Raw genomic sequence first — 25,580 nt, forward strand, 5'->3', positions numbered from 1 at the left:
AGCCTTATAACACTGTTGCTTATTTCCCTTATGGCCATGTTTGCAGGGTCTTTATAGCCTTTCATAAGTAAGCACTTTGCCTGATGGGAGAAGGAGGTTTGTGGAGTTAAAAAAAAAAAGGCAAGAAATACGCTATAGGTAATAGATTCCAAAAATGCAAATTTGTTTAAGCAGCTTCTTAAGAAGGGAGGGAGGAAGGAATTGAAGATTAAAACCTGTGTTTATATACATGTAGAAGCTGGAGGCAAAGCAATCCATTCATAAATATACAATAGGATTTATGTCATGGTGAGAAGTGCTACATGCATATTCATGTGTAATTTGCAAATCCTTTGGTGATTAAATACTTTACTCCAAACTCAAGAACTAAACAACCTTCTTGTTGAAATGAGATGTCCAAAGGCTCTAATGCTTCTCCAGTGGAGGGGAAAGGCTGGGTGGTGTAATAGATCCGATACTTTAATTTTGACTCTATTAAAATATTTTTGGTGTGCTTTCGGCATTATTTTATTAATATAATCAGGAAGTTTTGAACAAAGTATGAAGCAGATAATTGCCAGGAATATTATAAAGCCTGTCATGCTAAGAAAAGCAAATAGGCTTAGGAACTTGTTAGGGTGTTTTTCTCTCAAACTGATTTTAATGTCAAATACATTTATCTAAACTTTCATATCCCACAGGTAAACAAAGAGTCGAGCTAGGAGCAGCTTGGAGTGCCGCTGTCTTAAATAAGTAGCTTTGTGCAAGTGGCAGTGAATTGCCTTTAAGGCATGTAGCTCAGTTCTTCACTAAGAGATGGGTATGAATACACTGTTGCCAATGCTTTAGGTTTTCAAAAGTATTGTAGACAAAGTACATTCTTTCTAACATCCTGACCAGGGAAAATTACAGCTATGGAGTAACTGTTTCCTGCAGCTGGGATGTTGCATGCAGGTGAGTGCTCAGTGACAGTGCCACGTTCCTGGCTAGGGTGTGGTGATGCAATTTGTGGTCAGTCATGGCGCTAAATGATCCTCTGAAATGGGACAGCAGCTGCCAGGCATCCTGCCGAAAAAACACAGCTCAAGCCTGTGTCTCTAACACCGCCATAGGGCGAGGCTGGGACTTGCTGTGATTCGGTGCTTTGTGCCCGCCCTGTCCTTCCTCGGGATCCTTCACAGCTGGAAGTGACAGTCCTGTGTCCCCTCTGCAGCCGCAGCTGCTCTGCTTGTGCAGCAGTGGCGCCACGTGGCACTGCACCTGTGTTTGTGTATTGCAGTCAGGACCCACTGCTCTGCTCAGCTCCTAAAAACCGGGCCTGAGCCTGCTCAGTTCCATCTAGCTAAATTCCCTCTACACCCGTTGGGAAAGCTGGGCTTTATTCTTGTATCTGGACCATCACAAATGGCTCATTTTGGAATTGCTCCCTTTTGTAGCTTTATGAGCTCTTTATCCTTTGTGCATAGTTTTGTGTGGGGAGGAATATAAAGTAGATTGATGTTGGATGGGAGAAGCCAACAGACTTCTTGTGTTCTTTCTTCACCGCTGAGGTTAGTCCCTCTTTGAAAGTTGTGTTGTCTGATTAGTTTTCCTGCTCCTGTTCTGTAACAGCCCACCTGAGGGATGCTTTGATTGAGCTGAACAAGAAGACAGAGCAGTGCACTTAAACTCACTAAGGATTATATATTCATTTTTCTGGCTGGCACAAGTGTAGCAAATTGCCCTTTTAGTCCTGTTTACTTGTTTTTCTCATTCAGTCACAGGTAGTTTCTGCTCCTTGGTGATCAGAGAAGAGCCCTGGATCCCCTGCTGCTATCTTGTGCTGTGATCAGGGGGTGTGTGGCAGAGGCACTGTCCCTTCATGCCTGGGGGCTCTGCTGTACAAAGCTTTTCTTCAGCTGATTTGAAATAATGTTTCCAGGTAACTATGAAAAGCTGTTGCTTTTACAATGAGCACTGAGATTTTATAGCATCTGCTATGTCAGAGCAGCAGTGTGTCTAAGCTGTTGGCTGGTCACATAAGGGCATAAAGGTACAGCAGTGAGTACTTGAAGAATATGAATTGGTGTAGTTCTGTAAGAAGCACAAAATTGAGCTAAACAAACCCCGTTCTCCTTAAGCTGAGTCCTGAGTTGGTGACTTCTTGGCTTTAAAGTGGGCACTTCACCCACCAAGCAGTTCAGATGCACATGGGGGAACAGTGGTGTGTGAGGTGTGGTGTTTCTGATAACTGTGACCAGATGTATGAGCTGGTTTTATTCCAGTATTTTTTATTATATTTGATGGAAGCTAAAATAGGCAATTTACAAATCCCATGTTTTAAAAGAGTGCTATTCAGGTAGTGGCTGGATGGGAGGTGAATTTGATTTCCCCCTGTTTTAGTAACTATAAGTGGTTGCCTCTGGCTCAATCTCAGAAGGGTGCAGTGAACCATTGCTTACAGTATTGTAACCAGTTCCAATTTTGCTGGTAGAAAAACTAAAAATCTTTGCCCTAGAGGTTGGTTCTGGCTGTGGGCCTGAGCACAGTCTCCACTGATAGGGATGGAGCAGGCTGAGGAGCTACTGAGCCATCCTGCTGTGGGAAGTGGCCATTCCTTTAGCCCGAGTGCCCATCTGACTCCTCACTCATTTTGCTGGCGTGCAGAAAACTGTTCCCTCCCTCTCTTTTTGGGCACAGGTTCTGCTGCTGCAGTAAGTTGGAACAGCCCAAGGACTATCTGGCAGCAGTGACAAGTTGAGGTGGGAGTGACCTTCCTGCCAAGCATGGTTCCCCTGGAAGTCACTCACTCCTGAGCTGCTGTCAGTGCAGTTGTGCTGTGCTTGCCTGGCACCACGGGTGGTGAGTGTGGCTTCAGCCAGCCAGCTCTGTCACTTGTAGTTTGTCTTTCAAAGCAGACAGCTTAAATATCAGATTGATGCTTTCTCTGCTGCGCTGTGGGCTGTAATTCCATCTGCTGCGACACGGTGAAGGTGACACCTGAAAAGGTATGTGCTGCTTTCTGGGTGTCCTCCCTGTACCTTCTGCATGCAGAACTGGAGGCACCATTTTACCTGCTTGCTGGCCCTGCTCAGCATGCGGGTGCTTGGGAGCTCAGCAAAGCACTCACTATTTTCTCTGAAGTGCTGCTAGAATTTCAATGTCATATTTCATTCATTCTGATCACTGCAGTTTCTGCAGTATCACCACCCTTTGTCTTCACTGTTTTGGAACAGTAGAAGCATCTGTTTATGCCATTGATTTGGCAATTATTAGAAGGACATTGAGCAAAAGACATTATTAGTGGTAAGCAGGAGTGTTCAAACACCTCTGCCTGTAAGGTCTGTGTTTTTAATAGTTCTGCAGATTCATCACTGATTTTGGAACTTGATAGCAAGTTGACTCTCTGGATCAGACTGTAGATTACATTAAAGTTACTAGACAAGGGCAGCAGGAGTACTGTGTTTGTCAGAGAATTTCAGCTTGATCTTTGCAGGTGAGCTGAACTGTGGATAATGATTTATTTAGCTGTGCTGGTGGGAGCAAGTTAATATGCATGTGGTGAATTCTGCACTGGTGGTGTAGATCAGCATTTGGATAGAAATGAATGAAAAGGGTAACACAGTGAAACTGTTTCATGAAAAAAAAATTGCTGTCATGGAAGTTGCATTTCACTCAGGTGCTGATGGTGAAGCAGTAGTGAGTTAAGCAGCAAATTTCAAACCTGTGAGCTCTCATGATGGCTTGCTTAATAGCAGGTGTACAGTACTGTAAGGCACAGTGTCAGATCCATTAAACACAGCTTTGACGTAAGGATGAAAATGAATAGCTGAGATATTTTAGGTAATTGCCTTGAGCAACAGTGATGGTTGTATTCGAGCAGCTTCAGTGAGTTATAAACAAGCTTCTGCTGAGGTCAGATCAAGCAACTGATGATTTGCACAGTGCCTGTTGTGGTTTGCCTGGAGAGCAGCACACATAGTGTGTGCAGGCTGTACTCCTGAATTTCTCGTTTTCTCACCCACAGGGGAGTGGGTGTTCAGATAACACTTTCCACCTCCCCAGCTGCTTCAGTTTTACCTCAAGTGCCTTGCAACAAATACTGGTTTTGACTGAGGGAGACTGACTCATTCAGCTGCTTCTTATCCCTTGGCATATATAAAGGCTGATAGTGATGGAGAAAAAATGCTACTGAGGGATCTTGGCAAGAAATACTACTTTACACTCTCGGAAAAAAATCCCCCAGCTTTCTTCTTTTTTTTATTTGGATGGAAGAAGGGAAAGCACAACTGAGTTTGGACAGGAACTTCTTTCAGGAACAATGTCAGCTATAAAAAATTTGCATAGAGAAGACTGGCTTTGAAGTAACTTGTTTTTCAGAACCTTGCTTTCTAAATTTTAGGGGAAGGTAGTATCGACCTGGGGTTTTCCAGGCCTCACAAGAAAATCTCAGAAGTGAAATGTCTTGTGTCATAAAGCATCTGCATATCCTGCAACTTGTTTGCTAGGCTGCTTTACAAAGAAGGCTTATTTTTGTGAGGAGAGCATAGGTGTAGCTCACCACCTTCTTTTCCTGACTACACCCTATGCATTGTAAACTGAGAGAAAGAAAATACCTTGTTACAGATGAACAGGAGCTGGGGCTTGCTATGGAATAGCACAAAGAAATGTGATTTCCTACTGTGCTAGGTTTGTGTGGCCTCTACTAGATTATAAGAGCTTATTTTGACCAACTTGTATTTTCCAAGACAAAGCTGAAACTCTTGCAGATTTGTGCCTTCTGCTGCTTCCCTCAACTTGCAGGGAAGAAAAACATGTGAAAATGGAGGTGTTTTGGCTTGACTTGTTACAAAGTCCCAAAATAATATTCTGTGCGTTATGCACCAAATGCTTAAAATCCTATTTTGGAGTTCGCATTAAATAATAGGCAATATGGCAATACATAGTTGATAAAAATGGAAAATCCAGTGCCAGATACATCCTTTTGAAAGTATGATCTGTGGGTATGTGGTTGCTTAGGAAAGGACTGTCCACAGGATGCAGCTGTGCTTATGTGGATGAAGCCAGTTGGAGTGGTTAGAGCATGTTATGTTGGACATTCAGAGATTTGGGAAGCTAAAGTGAAATCCCCATCAGAAGAAATTCAACAGCTGCCAGAAACATCATATAATCCATAAAAAACATAGCTACTGCTCCCGGTTTTTGCATTAAAAGCCCCGGATGCTTTGGCCATGTGCAGCGTGGAAGGGAGCCCTGGTCTGAGCAGCAGACCTGGGGAGAGCTGCTGCCTTGCAGAGCAAAACTCATCAGCAGTAAAAGCTGGTGATGACTGAATGGAGCAGACATCTCCGGTGTGCTGCAGCATTCTGTCTGGCAAACACCTCGGGCAGGGATCTCCATCTGGCGCGGGCAGGAGCGGCTGCTGCCATAGGAACCGCGATCCCTCGGACCCTTGTGCCGGGATAAACCCGGGACAGCGCCGCTCTGGGCTGCCGCGGCGAGCTCTTTGTGCTCACAGCCCATCACCTGCACTGCTGCCCTGCCTCCCTAACACCCCTCCTTCAGCTTCAGAGTGCAGCTTTAACATTGTGCTGCAGTCTGCTTCCAATGCTCAGTGATAAAAACAGGAGGAAGGATTTTAACCATCTTTGGGGAAGCGGGATGTGCAGCTGAGGGTCGCAGCAGCCAGGCTGAGCCTCGCAGGGCTCAGCTTTGTATTCAGATGCGCTGGCCTGCGAGCTGCAGACATTCCAGATACTTGTGTTCGTTTTGGCTGTATCCAGGCACGCACTCACAAAGAGCAAGATGCGTGCAGTGAAGTATAAATCCCGTCCTCTAATGACTCAAAGCACTGTTGTGTGCGCATACATGCTTAACAGATTGTATAATTAGCTGGCTTTGTAAGCTGGCAGCATGTGTGATTCTCCAGTAGCTCCCTAAAAATCCTGTGTGGTGTAGGGAGTGTACGCAGGTCCTTAAGCTGCTCGTATCCATGCAGCGATGGCTGAGAGGGGCTGCATCCCTGAGAGCGGCTTCCCAGGCCCGCTGCCACCACCTCTGCCTGTCCCTGAGCCCTGCGCTGGCAGCAGCTCTTCTGTTCCCTTGGCTGCTGCTGGGCTGGCTTGGCTCTGGGGACAGGGGCTGTCCCCAGGGCAGTCCCCACGCAGAGCGCTTGGAGACGGGCTCAGCAGATGGTGCGGCCAAGCGCTCCAGTGTGCGCAGCCTGTGCTACAGCGCATTCAGCATCGGCCAGCCTGGAGCCCGGCTTGGTGCGCAGTGTTTGATTGAGGAGTGTTGATCGCGGGGGTCGCAGGGCTCGCTGCAGAGCTCTCCCGGCCCTGCAGCCCCGGCACAGAGGCGCGGCAGGGCCGGGCTGCGGCTGCCCGGAGGAATGCGGAGCTTGTGCCCTGTGCGGGACACGCCGAGGGTGGGAGCAGCGCCGGGCCCGGGGCTGCGTGCCTGGGATGACATTGGAGCCGGCAGGGGAGCCAGCCTGACCTTGGAAATCCTTATGGAGATGAAAAGGTGCAGCGAGGGAGCGCATTGGTGCGGGCTGGCAGCGGGCGCGGGGCCGCAGGCTCCGGGAGCGGCCTGCCCTCCCTCAGCCCGGCCCGCCCGGGGCGGCGCGCACCGAACGAGCGGCTGCTGCCGCTGACTGCAGTCTGCGTTTATAAGGGATAATCAGCCTGAAGACAGTAGCGAGGTGGGCTCTGGTAGCTGGAGAAGATGTACCACTGGAGAGGACCAGGTTTAATTAATTCTGGCAGGTGAAGCTCGTCTGTGAGTTTGGTGCCCAGCAATCTGGTGGCAGCTCATCCCAGCCAGCACGGGGGGCTGTGGTTTCCCCAGTGCTGCTCCTGTCCTGACACTGCTGTCCCTGGCACTGCTGAGCCCCCATGCCCAGCTGGGAATGCCCTGCTCAGAACGGTCTGGGTGCTGTTCTGCTCTGATCCTGGACAGAAGCAGTTTGTGGGAGGGCTTGGGGGGTGCAGAGCTGCTGGTCTGGGGAGAGGAGCAAGGAAAAGCTGTGTAGAGAGAGGTGGGAGAGATGCTTTTTACAGGAGCAGGGAACCCTTAGCTGGCTCAGTTGCTGATGTCCTTGTGCTGGGGATCCAACACAATTCTCCCTCTCTCCCCTGTGCTAGCACATATACTTGTACAGTCACAAGCTAATTCAGGTTAAATAACTGCATCTCCTGGAAACTGATCCTTTTCTGAGACGCTTTTTGAGTGCTTCTAATCCTGAAGTGTGTTGCAGGAAAGTGACACTGTACAGATAAAGCAGCCCTTGCAGTGCAAAAAAGTAATCAACACTTAGTACTATGAATATATGCTGTAAAATAAAAAATGCTGCATTCCTGAAGAAATCTAAGTATTGTTACAGCACTTCTGTTGCTGAGGCTGTGCTGCAGCTTTGGAAGCAGATACTTAAAATTCATTGGTTTGTGCTGGGTTTTCTTTCCCCTTGACAAGGATAGAATAAAACCTGTCTTTCTCCATGGCTATAGGAATATACCCCTGTGTACTGTGTGCTTTTGTTAGAGGAATTCAGACATTTACTGATGTATTTGATAATTCCTTTCTAAATGCTTAGCTTACAGCATTTGAATAAAACCTTGTCTCGCTTAACAAGTTCAGGTTTTTTTTCAGTTTTGAAGAGATAGTAATTTGGATGTGCACTAATGACCTTGGGACATTTGTTTTTAGGCCATGTGGAATGGTGGCCTCAGCCCAAGGGAGGTGGAACTTGCCCCTGCTGACAGGCAGTCCTGTTGCTGTAGCACATGAAGACTTGTTTCCCTGCTGAATGAACTGAATCACTTGCTGAGGAGGGACATGAGTGGTTGTGCCACCAGCGCTGATGCTCCTGTGGAAGTAGAATTTGTTTGTGTGGAGTGGCAGAGTTGTCAGGGTTGGTATAGGCTGCCATGTGCTGTATCTAGTGTGATTATAATGTGCTTGCATGTGCAGAGCCTGCTTCTGAACAAAGCACAGGATGGTGTGAACACACCTTTTCTGTCAAAGCTGGTGGGTGGCCTTGCTGGCCAGCCTCTGTATTGCTCTGAGCTTCATGCCATTGCTTCAGCTACGGTCTGCCACAGTACTTAAAACAAATCCAGCATCTCTGGCCTCTTTCTTTGGGCTTTATCTGGCTTGTAAAGCTGGGATGAAATGCAACCTGTTTGTTGGGATTCACCTCCTTCATTTTGTAATGAACAGCTAGGATGGTGGTAGTGACACTAGTGTCTGCTGTCAGACAATCCAGGAGCTTGGCTGTGGTACATACCTACTGCATATGTATGGGAGAAGTGGGAATACAGAGACAGCAAAAAGAAACAAGCGATCTGTGGGTTTAGCCACCTTCACTAGGGTATCCTGGAAAGAGGAAGATTATTCCTTTGGAAGGAAGGAGGTTCCTGTACTCTTGGTCATAAATGAAAGTAAAATAGTAGCTAAACATTAATAATGAGACTATTTAAGGTGTGTCCCTGACACATACCTGGAGCATGAAGTGTGAGCAGCAGTGATAAAGTGATATGTACACTGAGTGGAAAGAAAAGTAGTCTGTTTTGAGTTGAGGAATAACTGAAAAACCAAATCCTCAGCTGACTTGTGCCGTTTCTGAGCTGGCAGAAGGATTGTTAAGTGGGCTTTAAACTACCCAAGATAGATGGGAAAGGAGAAGGCAAGAGAGCAAGTGGCATTATAACTTCCATGCTAACACAAATTTGATCTGTTGGCAAAATATATTCATAGTGGATCATTAAAAATAAACGATGTTTGTGAGAGTAAATCAATCAAACTCATTTGGTGATGGAAATCTCACTTTTGCTGTCCTCAGATGCGTGAGCAGCCTTCAATAGTTGTTGATTCGCATCGACTCCTTTGCAATGTGTGAAGTACTGAGCTATGTTTAGTGCTTTGTACAGTTCTGCCTATAAGCACAGTTTGGCATGATTTTTTTTTTTTTTTTTTTTTTTTTTTTTTTTTTTTTTTTTTTGTGGCTTAACTACATGGTAAATCAAAGCTTTGTTACTTTGGGTGGAAAAGATACTTAATCTATTACTTTTATACTCCTACCTTCGAACTCTACATCTAAACCTTTACTCTCATAAGGTTGTTCTGGAAATTTGTTCTTTTCTGACATTTCTGTTCATTTTTATACAGTGTGGCTTTTCAGGATCTGAGAACACATTGCCTCAACACTGACAGCAACAGTAGTAGATAGTGAAGCTCATATTGTGAATTCCAAGTGCTTCCGTGCTTTAGCATGCTGCATTCATGAGCTGAGGGCTGTGCAACCTGGGCTTTCTCCTCTTTGGAGCAGAAGTGAGTTGCCATGCTTTCATTTCCAAAGGCTGTCCTCAGTGCTAACTCACAAGGCTGAGGCTGTTGAAATAGTTTTAGTTTGCCACTCTTGGAGGAGCGGATGGCATGGATTGCAGTCTGCAGGGCTATGCTTATGCTCAGGTGAGTATTCTCATTCTTGAATTCACAGCTGCTTTGCAAGCAGAAGAATTTTTGTTCTCCTGTGCTATCCACTGCTCTGACATCATCTTGACCAGGCATCTGCTCTGATTGTTGCAGGCATCCAGAAATACTCCTGTTTATACCTGGTATTGCTGAGTTTACGATGGCATTGAAGTGGCCCTGTGAGTGTCCTGAGGCCCCTTGGGGGTTCATGTGGCTTGGTAGTTTCCTCTGTGTAGCAGGGTTCTGCTCTGCCTGGCCAGATTTCCAAGGCAGCAGGCTGATGCTGGATCAGAGCAGTAATGGTCTCAGAACTGGGCACTGCATGACAGCTGAGTGGCTGCAGCTGATCTGACTTAAAACAAGGAGCAGAAGATGCTCTGGTGATGCCCTGCTGCTTGCCTAAACTGTGTTCTGCAAGGGGTGCAGACCAGAGAGCTTGCTAGTATTGCTGCTGGGGATTGAGACCACCAGATAGCTCTATAACTCAATCAGGATATTTATAATATAAAAACATGCAAGCAGGCAGCCCCACCAAAGCTGCTGTATGGATGAGCAATTAGCCCAGAGGTAGCAGGAGGTGAAGCAGGGAGCAGCATGCCAACCATGAGCACGCAAAACAAACTCCTGTGATTCCCTTGTCCTTTCCATACTAGCAATGCCTGTTTTCTACACTGGGGAGACTAGATGAGTCCAGTGATGCCACCCTAGGTTGTCTATTTTCACACTTCAAATGCCATGTGAATAAAGGGCACAGGAGCTGACAAGAGGCAGGTTGCAGGAGGCATTTGCTGTTCACAGGTAGAACATGCTGGTGAGAAGTGCAACAGCATGTTTTTCTTCTGAAAGAATTCAGGTTTGCAATCACTGTACATGAAGTGTAAATTCAGTGTCTGATGAAGCCCAGTTGTGGAGTGAATCCTGAATCTCTTCTCCTGCCTGGATGGTGAGCCCAGTGCTCACTGCACTGCACGTGTTCCTGAATGCTGAGGTAGGGCAATTATTCCATACTTGCCTCCTTGCTGAGATCTCAAATATTTATCTATTCCTGACAGTAGCTATTGGTTCCCTGCTCTAGGAGCTGTATTGTGGGGGGAGTTTGTCCTGTACACCTCCTTATCTTGAGGCATTTTGCCAATATAAACTGCTGCCACCCACACTAGGCAGCCTTTCAGGGAAGCAGGAATGCAGGCTGTAAGAGGAGAGACAGAGCCTTCCAGTTCATAATCTCTCAAATATGTCAGAGAACTAGTCTGACTACTCTGGATACCTGATAGACAATTCACTCTATGCTCTGAAGTGACCAGTCTCCTTATTCAAAAACAGTTGAACTTCCAAGTGAAGAGAAAGCTGACTTATTTTAATTAATCTGCTCAGGCTGTGCTTGTGACAAGGCTGCTTTCCATCCTGAAAGAACTGGAAGCAAACTTAAAAACCAATTTCAGCTATTTAGAATTAAAGATGTTTGAATTACTTGCATGGTTAAATTCCAACTCTTGCATGCTTTTAATTCAGTAGCATTGTACTGTTCTCATCAAGTTGTACCTTACACTTTTATATCTTTTCTGCTTAATTGATTCAGGAAAGCATGCAGGATATAGAGGCTGGCAGGCAAGTTAATGTTGTGAGAAGCCTCATCTCCCATTTCCTGACTTTTTAACCTTGAACTATCCCAGGAATTTTTGCATTTGAGTGATTAAGAAGGTATGACTGACCTCCTGCTTGCAGAACTGGTTTGTTAATCACTAGGAATGATCTAAAATCTGCAAATGGTTTTTGATAGACTTCTCCTTGCAAATAACTTAGCTGTTTTTTGCTTCCAGGGGTAAATGATCTGTACTGAAAAGTCATACACAGGGAAACAGACTGTCAGTGTGTGCAATGTAGAGCTTGTAAACATGCAGGTCTTCTCAGAAGTGGATGGAACAAGCAAGCAGCTGACTGTACTGGTATTCTAGGCATACTTTTTGTGCCTGGTGGGGTCATAAACCGTGTATGACATAGATTAATGCTTCTATGAATTTATTTGACTAATAGAAATATATAAATGCTTTTGTGTTCAGAATACCTGAAATACAGACTGGTGCCTGACTTTCAGGTGTCTTTGGTGTCTCCTGATCTCTTTTGTGGAGAATCTACTTGGGCAGTATATGACTTATTTCTGTATAAAAGAAGAATTCAGATGTTACCTGCTCATGTGACAGCAGTAGAGTGTTAATTAGAAAATTACACACAACTCAAGATCACCTTAAGGAGGTATGGGGGTCACCCTCATGGCCTGGCCAGAAAACATCACTGAATTCTTGAGTGTCAGTAAGAATGTGTAAAATTATGATGGCTTGGAAGATAAGATCTGAGGGTAGATGCTGGACTTGCTTATCCTAAGGTGGTCCAATGCATTAAGCATCAGGGGCCAGGAGGAAATAGAAGAGGAAGTTGTCTGGAGGCTGAGAAGATGCTCAATAACCACGGTAATGAAAGCAACCACTTCTGAAAAGCAAACAGCTCTGCAGTTTGAGTTGCTTGAGGAGATGTGTTTTTTATTTTAAGCCATTTCTCTTGGTAATATTGACGTTGTAATTTAAGCAAATTTGGTTTACGCTATCAGGTTTTTTTCTCAAAGTTGACCCCATTTTACTGTAAAAGTGTAATTCTGTTCCCAGTTACACTTTATCCCAGCAAGACCACACACTGGCAGTCACTGAAATGACATGTGCTTGAGGTAACCAGAAGTTTAGGGTGACTGGCCTTTGTGTGAATTTTAGCATAATGTCTGCCTTCCAAAACTTTGAAATGGTGTATTTGATCTCTCATTAGACTCCTTAAAGTACAGTTATGAAGCTTCTCAAATCTGTAATCACTTCTTAAAAGCTTCTCCTTGTTACCTGGCACAAGCACATGCTGTTCATGGTTCCCCTCTGCTAATGGCTGTCCTGAACTGGAATTTCTGCTGCTCTGGGTGTAGAGGTCTCCCCCTCCAGCTCCCCTGCAGCTGGTGAGGTTTTGGTGCCACTGAGGTGTCACTTGGCCTGGAGCTGCTGCTGTGTCACTGCTGAGGATGCTGGCTGTTGGGGATGAGCTGTTCCCACTGCCTGTTCCTTAAACTACTGCTGGAGTGGGAATCCAAGGGAGCATTTCATCCTGCACAGGTGTGTGGAGATGGGATGAGAAAATCTTTGCCAGCAAGATCATGAAACATTCACTGCCACACCTGCAGCCTCCAAAGGCAATCCTCCCTGCAGTGTGAGAAGATGCTCCCAGGGAAAATAGTTACTATAGTGACGAACGGCCCTGGTGTGTTTGAGGGCTGGATCACCAAGTTGAGTAATAAATGTGTAGGTGTCTATTTTTAAAAGCTTTTGTGAGGAGGAGATTGCAGACAAATTTTCTAGGACTACAGCAAAGTGATAGGTTTTTCTGTGCTGAAGTTTAAAAATAATCATCGTCTGTCTTGAGAATGAGATGACCTCATTAAAAACAAAGAAGCTTGTATGTCATCGTGTGGAGCCTCCTGGCAGTGATTCTTGCAGCAGCATTCTGGGTTCCAGTAGCAGCTCTGCTGGAAGTTTGAGTTCCTCAAAACTGTGTGCACAGCTACCCCAGTGTCACAGCTGGAATTGAGGTGCCTTTAGCTCCTTCTGTTCTGGTCTGTGTAGCACTTCCTGGCCCATAATGAGCAGTGAGTTTTATTCAAATCAGAAATAAAGAAATGTTGTGTAAAAAATAAATTAAAAAATAAGAAGAAACCTGACTTCCAGATTCTCCTCCAAAATGTTGGGCTGAAAAGCTGTTTGGTTTTGTAAGAGAAATGGTATGAGTGGAAGTATCTGCCACAACTCATACCTGTGTCATCTGGCTTGACTTCTTCATGAGGCTTGCCTGCCTCGCACACTTGCTGTGTAACTGTGAGTGCAGGAGGGGAGGGGAGGGCTCAGCAGGGCTGTAGGCTGTTTGTCAGGGTTTGGTGGCTCATGCATCACTGTAAGAGGAGCTGATGTGATATTCCTGAATGATCCAGGTGCTGCCTTTGTTCCTGATGGAGGGAGCTGCTGCAGGAGCTGCAAACTGCAGGAAATCCCCTGGTCTGTCCCCTCTCCCATAGAGTCGTGTAGGATTTCATAGGAGGCCATGTGATCTGTCCTGAACTGATTAAAATAAGGCTCTCCTGTTTAAATGGCTTTACTGTGTTATGGGGTCTGAGGAGCCCTGCAAACACAGGGATTAAGTGGGTTTATGCATGATGCAGAAGCTTGGCACTGTGCTGTTGGTTTATAAACCTCCTCATCTCAGTGAGCCAAGCACAGTGTTTGCTAAGTGTACCTCCACCTACGTGCACTTGGGTCCTCATGGCTGTGAGCCTCACCAGGAGCTGCTCATGGTTTACTACTGCAGGCCCCCAGTTGATACTGAAATGCAGTAATTACAAAAATAGCATTTCCTGGTTTAGGAAGTTCAGGATTGATTTCTGTTACCGTTGTAGCATTAACTCCAGATTTGTGAGTGGCACAGGTCACCCATCTCCAGCTCCCACCAGGAGCCTCTGTACAGCCGTGTTTAACAAACCTTCTGTCAATCAAAAACTGGTTATACAAGGATTATTTGCCTTCAGTTTCTCATGTAATGAGGTTTTTGATTGACAACAGTGGAGTTCAAGAAGATAGAAAGGCTTTCTGAATCTAAGATGTGCAAGTTTCCATTTAATACTGTTTGCACATGATAACATTGGCTTCCAGTTTTATCTGTGATAGAAACTGAAGGTGATCAAAATAAGAAATATAGAAACCCTTCTCATTTTAAAATAATGTGACTTAGAAAATGGAGGTAGGACACTAACTTTCTATTTCCTGCTGTGGGAGTGGGATTTGGACATCATTTGCTGTACAAATACTTGAGCTACTGTGGGCAAACATTTTGCAAAGATGGAAGTGTCTCAGAACGTTCACCATGGCTGGTGGTGAGCAGTGGCTTTACCCTTGTCCTGCCTCTGCCTGGATACTGTCAGATGCTCCTCAGATTAGAAAGTTGGATGATGCTGTTCTTTTACCTCTGTTACCAGGATTAGTTTCTGAAACAGTGACCTTGACCTGCTATGTGTGATGGTTGCTGTGGGTACCTATTTTTCAGGTGTCCTAATGAGGAATTGCGCTTGTTCATGTAAATTTGAATGTCTCAAATGAAATATAAAAATTGCACACTAGAAGCTGAAAAAATGTCATGGAACTGGATAAATGTAGGTTGATATATCCTTTTCAAAATACCAAATATTCCTAATAATGACTGCAATTTAAACATACCTGTGGGGGAATGGCAGTCACAGGTATGATGGATGTGAGATACAGGCGAGTTCCTATGAGGTGGATGTATAGGTTCATTTTGGGTGAGCTAAAAGGCCAGAATTAGACTGTGATTTACAAATACCTTCTCTAGCTCAGGCTAGTTTCTCTTCTAGAGCCCCTACACCAAGCTCAGCCTCAAGCTTAGCAGCAGATGAAGCACTTGAGGAGTAGTTCAGGTCTAACTGGTGTCTGATGGGTGTCAGAGCAAAGGGAGCACGACTGGAAGGTGCAAACAAACACTTGTCCCAAAGTGTCATCTCTTTTGACTAGGCCAGTTTGAGTTTCATAAAAAGTGCTATATGTACAGACCTCAAGTTTAGCCCCTTGGTTCCCTCTTTGTTACTGGAGATCAGAAGTCATTGAGTCAGGATTTTCTACACTTTGGGGTGCACTGCTTTTGTGTGTTAACTGGGTGATTGCATCTGAAGATTTCTGCAAGGAAGGAAGGGTAAAGAATACACAAACCTTTTTGCCCATTTCCTTCCTTAGTTATAGGCATGGTGGTGAAAAGGGCCCATTTTTGTGCATTGCTGCTTTGAGTCCAGCTAGAGGGAGGACCTATTGTGTGGTAATGTCGTTTGACTGAGCTGATGAGGTTTTTTTCAAGGCAGCTAGAAAGCTTTGTGAATTGAAAAGGAGATGTTTCAAAGGGATAGTCCTGCAGATGTGTCCTAGCTTTAACTTGCCACATGCAGAGGAACAGTCCTGTTTTATGCAGCAGTAATACACTAACTAAATCATGTCCTGCTGTGAGAAGGAATCTTCTCCTTTTGCTCTTTAATCTGTCATTGTGAGTATGCTCGGGGAAACTCTGCATTTTTGGATCCTTTCTGGGAAATTGGTTTATTTTAGTCTTCATAACAACCCCTAAAATCATATCTTAAAACAAGAAAATAATATTTTTTCTTTTTATACTGTATTCCAAGTCTTGCTACACGACACATTAAGTATCTTTTATCTAATTGTACCATTGCTATTCTGATTTGTGCCTGTTTTTCCCACAACAGCTAGGGAAAGGAGCTTAAAAAAGTAAGTAGGATAGTTCTGAATCTGCAGTTACTTGGAGAAATAGCTATTTTGTCTATAACAAGTGGAATTACACTCTTAGTTATAAAACTAATTATTATTCTGTTTGCTGGTTGAATGACAGATTTCTCCTCTGTACAAATGGGATAGTTGGAAGCTTTGGGCATCCAGGAAGGAGGGCATTAGTGTATGCTTGGTGATGGGTGCTCCTTGTGAGATATGCTGAAAATATCAGTCTCAAAAGTGAAATAATTGTCTGTTTCTGAGCCCTAGTAACTGGCAAATCTCCAGTTGGCTTGTGTCATTGCTATAGCAGACTGATCCTGCCTTGCTTTTCTCTTCCTTTTTCCAGAACTCTAACTGAAAGAACTGGCTGGATGTAGTTCATGCATTGCATTTCATATGGAAAATAGGAATAAGCATCCTTCACTTGTGTCGTCCTGGCTTCCTATTGACTCTGACAGTTTCTGAGCACTTTTATAAGGAATTCAGCTGCTTCTAACAAAATAAGACTGGACAAAAGCTGAACAGAAGCTGTATAAGTTTTGTGTTACACTTTGGAGCACCAACGATGGCAGTACAATGCCATTTCCTGATGAAAGTATTCCTAGGGCTGATAGGGCAGTTTCTCACTGTTTGTTTCTGTTTTTTTTTTACCAAGACAGGGTTTAATATTAATGTTAGGTGTGATTCTTGAGCAGAGTTCTGCAAGAAACTCCGCTCAGTGTATAACACAAATTAATTTACTGAGGGGTGTTTTATGTCTGCAGCACACCCTCACCTATTGTACTTTAAGTATGGGTTTAATTACTGTTTCATGTTGAGGGATTTTTGCTGGGATCACTCACCAAAAATATTGAGCACTGTATCTGGGACATGGGAGATGCATGGCTCCTGGTTTAATCACTCTGCCAGGGACTGCAAACCCAGGATGGGATTGCACTTCTTACAAAGCTCTCTTCAAAAGTGACCAAACAGCAACCATACCACCAATTCACAGCAGTATTAGAGTGTTACTAACCAAATGATGCACTGGAAAACACCCCTTGGACTTCCTGTGGCCTTGCAGCCCCACCTTGTTTCTTTGGAGTAGTTGTGGGCATCACAATATGAACAAAACCATGAAACCATTAGAGAGCACCCAGAGGATGGCCAGGAGGATGGTGACGGGTCTGCAGGGGAAGCCCTGTGAGGAGTGGCTGAGGGCACTAGGTTTGCTCAGCCTGGAGGAGACTGAGGGGAGAGCTCATCTTGGTCTGCAACTTCCTGGTGAGGGGAAGCAGAGGGGCAGGTGCTGGTCTGTACCATGACCACTGACAGCACTCGAGGAAACAGCTGGGGCTGAGCCTGGAGGTTTGGGTTGGATAGAAGAGAAGGATTCTTCAGCCAGAGGGTGCTGGCACTGCCCAGGCTGCACAGGGAATGAGCACTGCCCCAAGGCTTCCAGAGCTCCAGGAGTGCCTGGACAGCACTGCCAGGGGTGCCCAGGGTGGGGTTGTTGGGGTGTCTGTGCAGGGCCAGGGGCTGCACTGGATGATCCCTGTGGCTCCATTCCAGCTCAGAGTATTCCATGGTTCTGTGACCCCAGCATGACTGTGCCCTTCTTGGGGATGGGAGCAGGTCCATCTAGTGTTTAGCACTGTCCCTCTTCCCCCCCTGTGCTGCTTCCACATGAGCCACTGTTGTTAAATAAAAGCAGATGCCATTTTCAGAGAGGGGGAAAGTGTTAACCCTGGTGTTTAACTTAGCATTGCCAACACGTTTGCTCCAGCGCTTTCATCTCTGTTATCTCCAGAGAGTGTCTTGTATCTGACCTTGCTCTGCATTTTTACCCTTGTGCATCTTTGATTTGATCAACTCAGAGCAGCACATATTGGGTACTCATGCTGAGGAAACAGCTTGATCCACAGGGAAGAACATGGGATAAGGGATAGCAATCACAAATGTTGAGATTCTGTTTTATTTTCAGGTAATCTCTATTTTCTATACAAATAACTTTTGGTACACAGTCTAGATTAAGAACTGTAAAAATAAATTCTTCAGCGAAACTTTATTGAGAAAGTTTCACAATTCTATGTTGTGAAGCTCTGAGTTCTTTTGCACTGCAAAGCTTTAAATAAAATTAAAATTTTCTGAGAGAATAGTGAATGAAACTCTGCTTCATATGACAAAGGCAGTGCATTGAAAGGGAAATGCAACAGCAGGTAAATTAGAGGTGTTAGTGGCTTGCATGGCTTTTATAAAAATGTTCCCACCCCATTCCTACTGCATACCAGCCTTATAGGTCATATTTAGGGGGAATTACATTAGTTGTTAGTTAAATGTTGATTTTATGTTGAACCTCTTCTGGTTGAAGGCTTTTTTCCTAAAATTCCTTTTAACAATGCATGACTGTAAGATGGGAGTACCAGCTGGTTCTCAGTGCCTCCAGATGACCTCTGCAGAGAACTTAGTAAAACTCTTTGTCTGTCAGCCCTCTCCAATTACCTTAGGGTAGGGAAGACTTGCTGGAATGCTGCTCAGTCTCCTGCAGTGGTTGCAGACCTGCTCTGTGTCTCCCTTTGGATGCTGTGATGTGCTGCTTGCATTTGGCAGAGCTGGGTACAGCTCTGTAGGTGCTTGCTCAGCCCTTTGCTCTCAGAGTGCCTGCCTAGAGGGGCTGTGGTGCTGTGCAGTGTGTCCTGTGCTCTCTGCCACAAGGGCTTCTCTGGGCAGACTCAGCCCCCTAACACACACACACCACACAGAGCACTGGGGTTGTGTGAGGCATCTCTGGGCCTCTGGAATATTGTGCTTTTGGCACAATGTGAGGCACCTGCAAGATCAATTCCTCCTGCCTTGTGCCTCCCTGCAGTGCTGTTTGGTTTGTAGTTTTGTTGGTGCAAGCTGAACCTCATTAACTCTGAGTGAAAGGGAGGAAAGAGACATGGTTTCGGTGATTAAAATCTGTGGGGTCGCTCAAGGAGTGGGTACTCTAAGCTTTGTGTTTAGCCATACAAGCCTTCAGAGTGTTGCTGGATGTGGTGTGTAATAGAAAACCTCATCAGAGCAGTGCTATGGAAATAGTTCCTTGTTCAGACGGAGTGGGTTACACGTTTTCTGGTACTGAGAAACTAATCTTGTTTGTCATTAATGAAACAGAGCATATTGCAATGCAAATGAGAGAAGTTGCATGACAAGTGGTCCCACAGTCCTCAGCGCTTGCTATTGATTGTTCAGTCTTGCTTATTCATGCTATGCAAATTGCATTTCTCATCTTGCTCCTTCTTGTCTACATATTTTTGGTACAGGACTTTCCTGCAAACAGTCTTGTTCTTTCACTGGAGAGACAGGAATTGTTTCTGGCAAAGTTCTTAATGTTCCTTTGTGGAGTACTGGCTGAGCCAGGCAAGGCTCCGGAGCTCTGTCAGAATGAATTCATTTGCTCTAACTTCAGATGGAGAAAGGGAAGAGTTGGTGGTGTATTATTTGATAAGAACAAAAGCTTTAAAATAGTTTTCAACTCTCTTTGTTTTTGATACTGAAGCCTTGTGGCATTTGTTTTCTGGTCAGTTGTTTGGAACAGGCATGTGGGAGTGTTCTTTGATTCATGTTAAATATTATTTTGCATTTCAGGTATACTAAACCACTGACCTTTGCTGACTGCATCAGTGATGAGTTGCCCTTAGGATGGGAAGAAGCTTATGATCCTCAGGTTGGAGTCTATTACATAGACCACAACACCAGTAAGTGACATGCTACTGTGTTTCTGCAGAGTTATTTGTGCCTGTATTAAAATACACTGGACACAAAACCACAGAGTTGCTAACAGCACGTTTTAGAGTAGATGAGATCTGCAGCTTGTGAAAATGAATCCTGTCCTGTCATACAAAGTACTTCCCTCTCTAAACAGGAATTTGAGACCTTTTGGGTTGCAATCTTCAAATTGGGAGCCATGTCCAAGCCAATACTATGGACACACCACCTCTGTCAGATATGGTTCTGCTGGGTAGCAGTGATCTGGAGTTTGTCCTTAGCCTGGAATTTGTCCCTGTGGCAAGACCATCAGAAAGAGTGCAAAGGTCTTGTGTTGACTCCCCTGGCAGGGGTGAGCTGTATGAGCTCCCTTGGCTGCAGGAGCTCACGCTGCCTTTGCTGGAGACACAACCCCCAGGTGTGCTTGGGATGTCCTGTTCAGGGTTCAGGCTTGTGGTGTCCTCAGACTAAGTCTCTGCTTATGCCCTTTGCTACACACTGCTTGACAGACCAAAAGAGTTAATTTTGTAGGCTCATTTGAATTTTAAGAAAGTACAGCATTTGATTTATCATTACAGACATTACTAGAATAACTGTAATGGGTTGTGCTAGAACAAATCCCCTGAAAAAGTAATAAGCAAAACAAATCAGTGACTTTGATTCTCTTTGCAGAACAGCTCCAACTGCAGCCCAGAAATTCAAGCAGAACTGTGCCCGGGCCCTTTTAGGGGAGCTTGCAACTCCTGCTGAGAGAGAAACTTTTAAAAGACAAAAGTGCCTTGAAGTGCCTTGTGGGTTTTTATATATCTACTTCTAGGACTTCAACTAAGAACTTTTTTTTTTTTTTTTTTTTAGAAAATTACAAGATTTTTTTAAAAATAAAAATGTGAAAGGCTGGTGCATTTTTTTCTTTTGTGGATTCTTTTCCCCCCTTGGATATCTTCATCTTCACACCCTTCAATTTTTAATACTGCCACAACTTCACCTGGCCCAAGATTGCACCCTCCAAGCTTTAGCAACTTCTCTTGGGTATTAAAAATGCAGAATGAAAAAAACCAATTCCCAAAAAAACCTAACTGACCCCTGCAATACAAAGATAAAAAGTTCCCAGATGTAAAGATGACACAAGTACTTTTATTTAGAACTCGTAAATCCTGTAATTTCAGGATGACATATCTTTAAATGGCTTCATCCTAAGTATTTTTTTTTGTGAGGTAGGGGATGTTTATTTTTATTGGAAAGCTGGGAAGGGTAGGCAAGTCTACAGGATGACACAAAGGAGATCTGCAGGAGAGAGTAGACAAACTTTGCTTTAGAAGGTGCTGAGTTACAAGGCACAAATTTGGATCTCCTAGAGGTCTGTAAGACCTGGTCTGGTGTCTATTTCAGAGTCTAGGAATGGCAAAATAGCCTTGACCTGAAGCTGTGGGAGCCCTGGAGAGTTTCAGTCAGCAGAAACTCCAGCATTGTTAAGTTTGTGGTTGCACTCAGCGATCCTAAAGGCCTTTTCCAGCCTGAATGGTTGAAGGCAGATGGGACAAACCAAACATAGTTTTATTTTTACATTTGAGTTGGTGCAGGGTGAACGTGCAAAGGTCTGGTTGCAGGTCTGGGGCACTTACCCCTGGTCTGTGCCACTCACAGGCACCACAGGATTTGGAGGCATGCAGAGAAGCCTTCCAACTGTGCTGACACCTGCTTAATAACAGTGCCTTTGAAAAATTTCCACTTCTATGGGATGTCAGAGGCCACAATATTTAAATGAGAATTTCAGCTAAAAAGTTAACAAGAAGAGGAACAAACTCATGACCTTTTTCTTATACCAGCTCTAATCCAGGTCACCATAGAGCAGAACACATCCATTTACCTTAAGCTAATCAAGCAGCTCATCATTGTGGTTTATGTTGAAGTATCCTCTGGAGAGTGTCCAAAACCACCTTCCTCTCCAAGGTCTCTGGCAGATTCCCTGGCAGGAAGGAATTGCTGAGGGTGGGAAGGGGATGGAGCCATGTTGGATCTTGCTCATACTGCACAAGTATTTGAGACTAATTATCAGAAGCAAGGCCAAGGATAGACTTAAATCTAAAGCCAGGATCCATTAAAAGAAGCTAGATGGAGAACAATTGTAACCACTTCTCTGAGGGAAAATAAATACAATTAAATTGAATTGAGTACCTAGAATATTCCTAATACAGTATTAATGCATAGCCTTGAGTGTGTCTCTCTGGGAGAACTTTGGAATGTGATTTGCACAAAGAAATGATGCTGATGTAAGCACTGTAAGCCTACATTCCTCCAACATGAAGCAAGCAGATTTGTGTATGACAAGCTCAACATTAAATTAGGAGCTCACAAGACAACAAGTGATGTAATAGCCTGCATTTCTATAGTTCTTTCATCTCACTTCTGAATGCATTTTGCATTTCTCAGTAGCTGGGGCTCAGTGAGAGCCCTTGGCCAACGTTTTCATTGATTGGTTTTACATGTTTGAAAACCAAAGCTCAAAGCTGCAATCAAGGGATTACAGTTAGAGCTTTGATTACTGAAAAGTTTGAGGTGAATATTTAGAATAAATCTGGACACAAAGCATTTCAATACCTCAGTGTGTTGCCCATCCTCTCTGTGAGATGGGCTTGGAGCACTGGCAGTGGTTCACTGAGATGTTCAGAATTGGAGGCTTTTGCAGTCTTCCTCATCGCTTGTAACAGAGGAATTTTCCTGCAGCAGTTTCCACCACCCTTCTTGGAATAACAGGAAGAATGGGCTGCTAGTCTAAGGAAAAACTGGAAATAACCAGGCTTGAAGACTTATGCTGAGGTAGACTTATGATCCAGTGTCCTGCATCAGACCTCAAGAGCCATGGATACTTTGCCAACATACCTTTAATGCTGGGAGTTAGATAGCCCTAAGTCACAGTTCCCTGTGACTGTGCAGTTCTGTCCAGGGAAGCTGCATGTCAGGGAATGTTGGAGCAGCTCCCTGGGTGACAGCAGACTTTCCCCTTCTGGTTCAACTGTGGAGAAAAGGCACATCAATTACCTGGGTGTGGGTAATGGTTGTCTGGAAAATTGCATTTGGGGGCAAAAATCGAGGGAGGAGCATGGGCATTTCAGATTCTCCTGATTCTTTTGCTCCCCCTAAGACCACTGGGCTATCCTTGAGGGCACCAGCACCTACAGCTGGCACAAGCAGCTGCTTTTCCTTCATATTATTTTGGAGGAGTTTTTCAGGTCCAGGCATAGCTTTAATACTGTATCAGCTGAAATATTGCTTCTGCTTGCAGGGCCTATAAAGGACTCTGTTGAAATGCTTCTACAAACTATACTGGGGTTTTTTTGTTTCCATTTTGTGGCTTCTCCAAGTTTTGGCCATGTAATTTGAAGTGCCATGTGTTCTTTTGGGTCTTGAGATACTGTTAAAAACAACTTACTGCTGGAGTAGCTGATTAATTTTCTCCTCAGCATGATCATGGACAGCTTGTGAAAAGGATTGAGTGTCCATCCCTTGGGTAAACCCCTTTATTTCTAGTTCTGCTGCTAAGAATATTTTCTAACTTCTCTTCCCCACATCCTGTGTGCTGCAGTGTTAGTCTTATGCCTGACTCACTTAAGTGCTGCTCATACCTTCCACTCTGGCAGCTTTTACTAAATATTTAAAGAGGCTCTTAAGATATGCAGATTAGATTCCCACTGATAGTTTCAAGCAAGTCCTTTCTATTAATTATTCATTATGTGGTAACTAGGCATCCTTATTCAAGCATGTTAGTTTAGACAGTTCAGAACACTTGGTCAACTAAATATTGGAACCTGCTCCAAACAAGAGCATGTAATAGCCTTGAAATAGAAATGAAAAATATTTTGGGCACTTTCTCACAAAACAGAGACAAGCACTGACAATAAATTTACCTCGTTAGTATTAGGATTAGCTGCATACCTGTGACCTTATGCCATTTTTATGATCAGAAACCTGGAAAGCAATGTATTGGACATGTTGGGATAATGAAGATGAAAGTGCTGTAACTGCTGCATTCCCTACGTTACCCTAAACTCCACCTCCCATATCCTTCAGTCATTTACTGCTGTGCCTGCTTTCCCTAAAGGAAATGTTTACTCCTCTCTGAGATTCTGTTCATATAATGGCATTTAAGATGCTTTCACAAATCTGTGATTTAATCAGACTTTATTTTTTCTCACCTCTGGAATCTGAGTGAGCAGGTTTTCTTTCCCCTCTGCAATAAAAGCCACTTGGCAGCCAAAGTTGTAATTGCTTTCATATTGTCAGGTGCAGTATAATGTAGTCATGGGGCAATGATATTTTCTGAAAGTTTTCTTATCAATGAAATAGTAGAGGTATTTTATTATTAATGTTATAAAGCAGTTGCAGTAAAGATAAGTCTAACAGTCAATGTCAGTATCGTAGAGGTGTGTATGCATATTCTTGGGTGGATGTTTTTAAGAGCCAGAACCAGGGCAGCTTCATCAGCAGAGGAGTTGGAGAGTCACATGACTGTTTTATTGTCAATTATTCTATCCAGCATGGCAGAACTCATCGGAATTCATTGTAGATCAGTAGTCACTTTTCTAAAATAGGAAAACATCTTTATCCAGCTTTTTTATTTACAGGGATGGGGCAAGAGACTATTTAAAATGCCATAAAGAGTGGAGCTTTTCCAACCTGCACCCTGTTGATCTTGCCTTCCTGTGTTTCCTCCCCAAGAAACGACTCAGATAGAGGACCCTCGTGTGCAATGGCGGCGGGAGCAGGAGCACATGCTGAAGGATTACCTTGTGCTGGCCCAGGAGGCCCTTGCTGCCCAGAAGGAGATCTACCAAGTGAAACAGCAGAGGCTTGAGCTGGCCCAGCAGGAGTATCGGCAGCTGCACGACGTGTGGGAGCACAAACTGGGCTCTCAGACCAGCTGTGAGTATTAGTGAGCTCTCAGCCAGGGACTTCTTCAGCTGGGGACCCAGCAGGACTCTAAAAGGCATGGTCCTTGGATAACTGGAGGGTTATGGGATGTCACTTTTGATGTTTGATCAGTTTGTTTCAGAAATGGTATCTGCTCTGCACCTGTTTGGTAAAGGCTGATTGTTATGAATCACTCTTGTGTGTGGCTCAGTTACAGAGTCAATGTGCAGATTTTCTGCATGGCCTTCAATAAAAGCTAAAATATATGGTGGTTGGCTCAGTGTGAAAATGATAATTTACATGGTATTTTCCTTGATTCCCCTGTTTGAAGTACAGTAGCATGGCAAGAAGGTCCATACTGGACAGTATTTCCAGGCCCTTCTGTAGTTTTTTATCCCAGGTAGTTGAGTGATGGTCTAGTGGAGCTAAGGGAGTGTATTTTATGCCATGTTCCAAGTCACCACTGGTGGATTGCCTCTCCTTTGTATATGAAGAACAACAGTTTGTGCTCTATATTCTGTGTCACACAAACATCAATACCAATGTCACTCCAAGATTTGGTACAAGAATGTTTATAGAATGCTGTATTTCCTCCTTGTTGGTAGTAGTAAGGAGCTGGAAAATGTCCAGAACAGGATTTATTTCCTGCATGTATTCCAGAAATTTTGTTATAATCCTCAGTATTGCAGATTTTCTGTGTTCTTGTCAGGCAAGGACCTCCCCCTCTTGTGAGCTATGTGTGATGGTGGAGAATTCCACTGGCTAATCCTGTGCCTGGTGTTAAAATTTTTTAAAGATTCTTGTTTGGCAAGGGTGCTGTCTCTCATCTCAAAAGAACTGGGTTTGCTCTTTTCTTAGGAGTGCTCTAACCAAGTGCTGGTGTTCTGAGCAGTACATTGAGAACATGAGTTACATGGGCGAGATGAGATCTGTCTTGAGAAGTACAACCAAACAGAAATAACTAGAAATGCTTTCCCATGTTTTATGGAGCATAAACTGATGGCTGCAAGGATCAAAATATCTCCCTTGCCTACAGCTACCTCTAATAACATTGCACATTGGGGAGCTTCTGTACCTTCTGAGGCAGAAGGGTTTAACCACTGCTGAGAAGAGAGTTCTGCTCTTAATGGGACATTGATTTAATCT

General features: G+C 44.3%; 1 protein-coding gene across 2 annotated transcripts in view; it reads left to right on the forward strand.

Moving 5' to 3' along the window:
- Positions 1 to 25,580, forward strand: part of WWC1 (WW and C2 domain containing 1) — a 65,522-nt gene that overhangs the window by 10,789 nt on the left and 29,153 nt on the right. Inside the window, exons 1-3 of one of the 2 annotated variants that reach the window (XM_079319622.1) lie at positions 6,670 to 6,725; positions 19,407 to 19,516; positions 24,243 to 24,446. In XM_079319622.1, coding sequence (XP_079175748.1) covers positions 6,685 to 6,725; positions 19,407 to 19,516; positions 24,243 to 24,446 — 355 coding nt within the window. In that variant the 5' untranslated portion in view covers positions 6,670 to 6,684. Of the gene's footprint in view, positions 1 to 6,669; positions 6,726 to 19,406; positions 19,517 to 24,242; positions 24,447 to 25,580 lie in introns of those variants that run through there. The other variant, XM_079319623.1, reaches the window with a different exon arrangement.

This window comes from Erithacus rubecula (assembly GCF_903797595.1).
Source record: "Erithacus rubecula genome assembly, chromosome: 16".
Lineage (NCBI taxonomy): Eukaryota > Metazoa > Chordata > Aves > Passeriformes > Muscicapidae > Erithacus > Erithacus rubecula.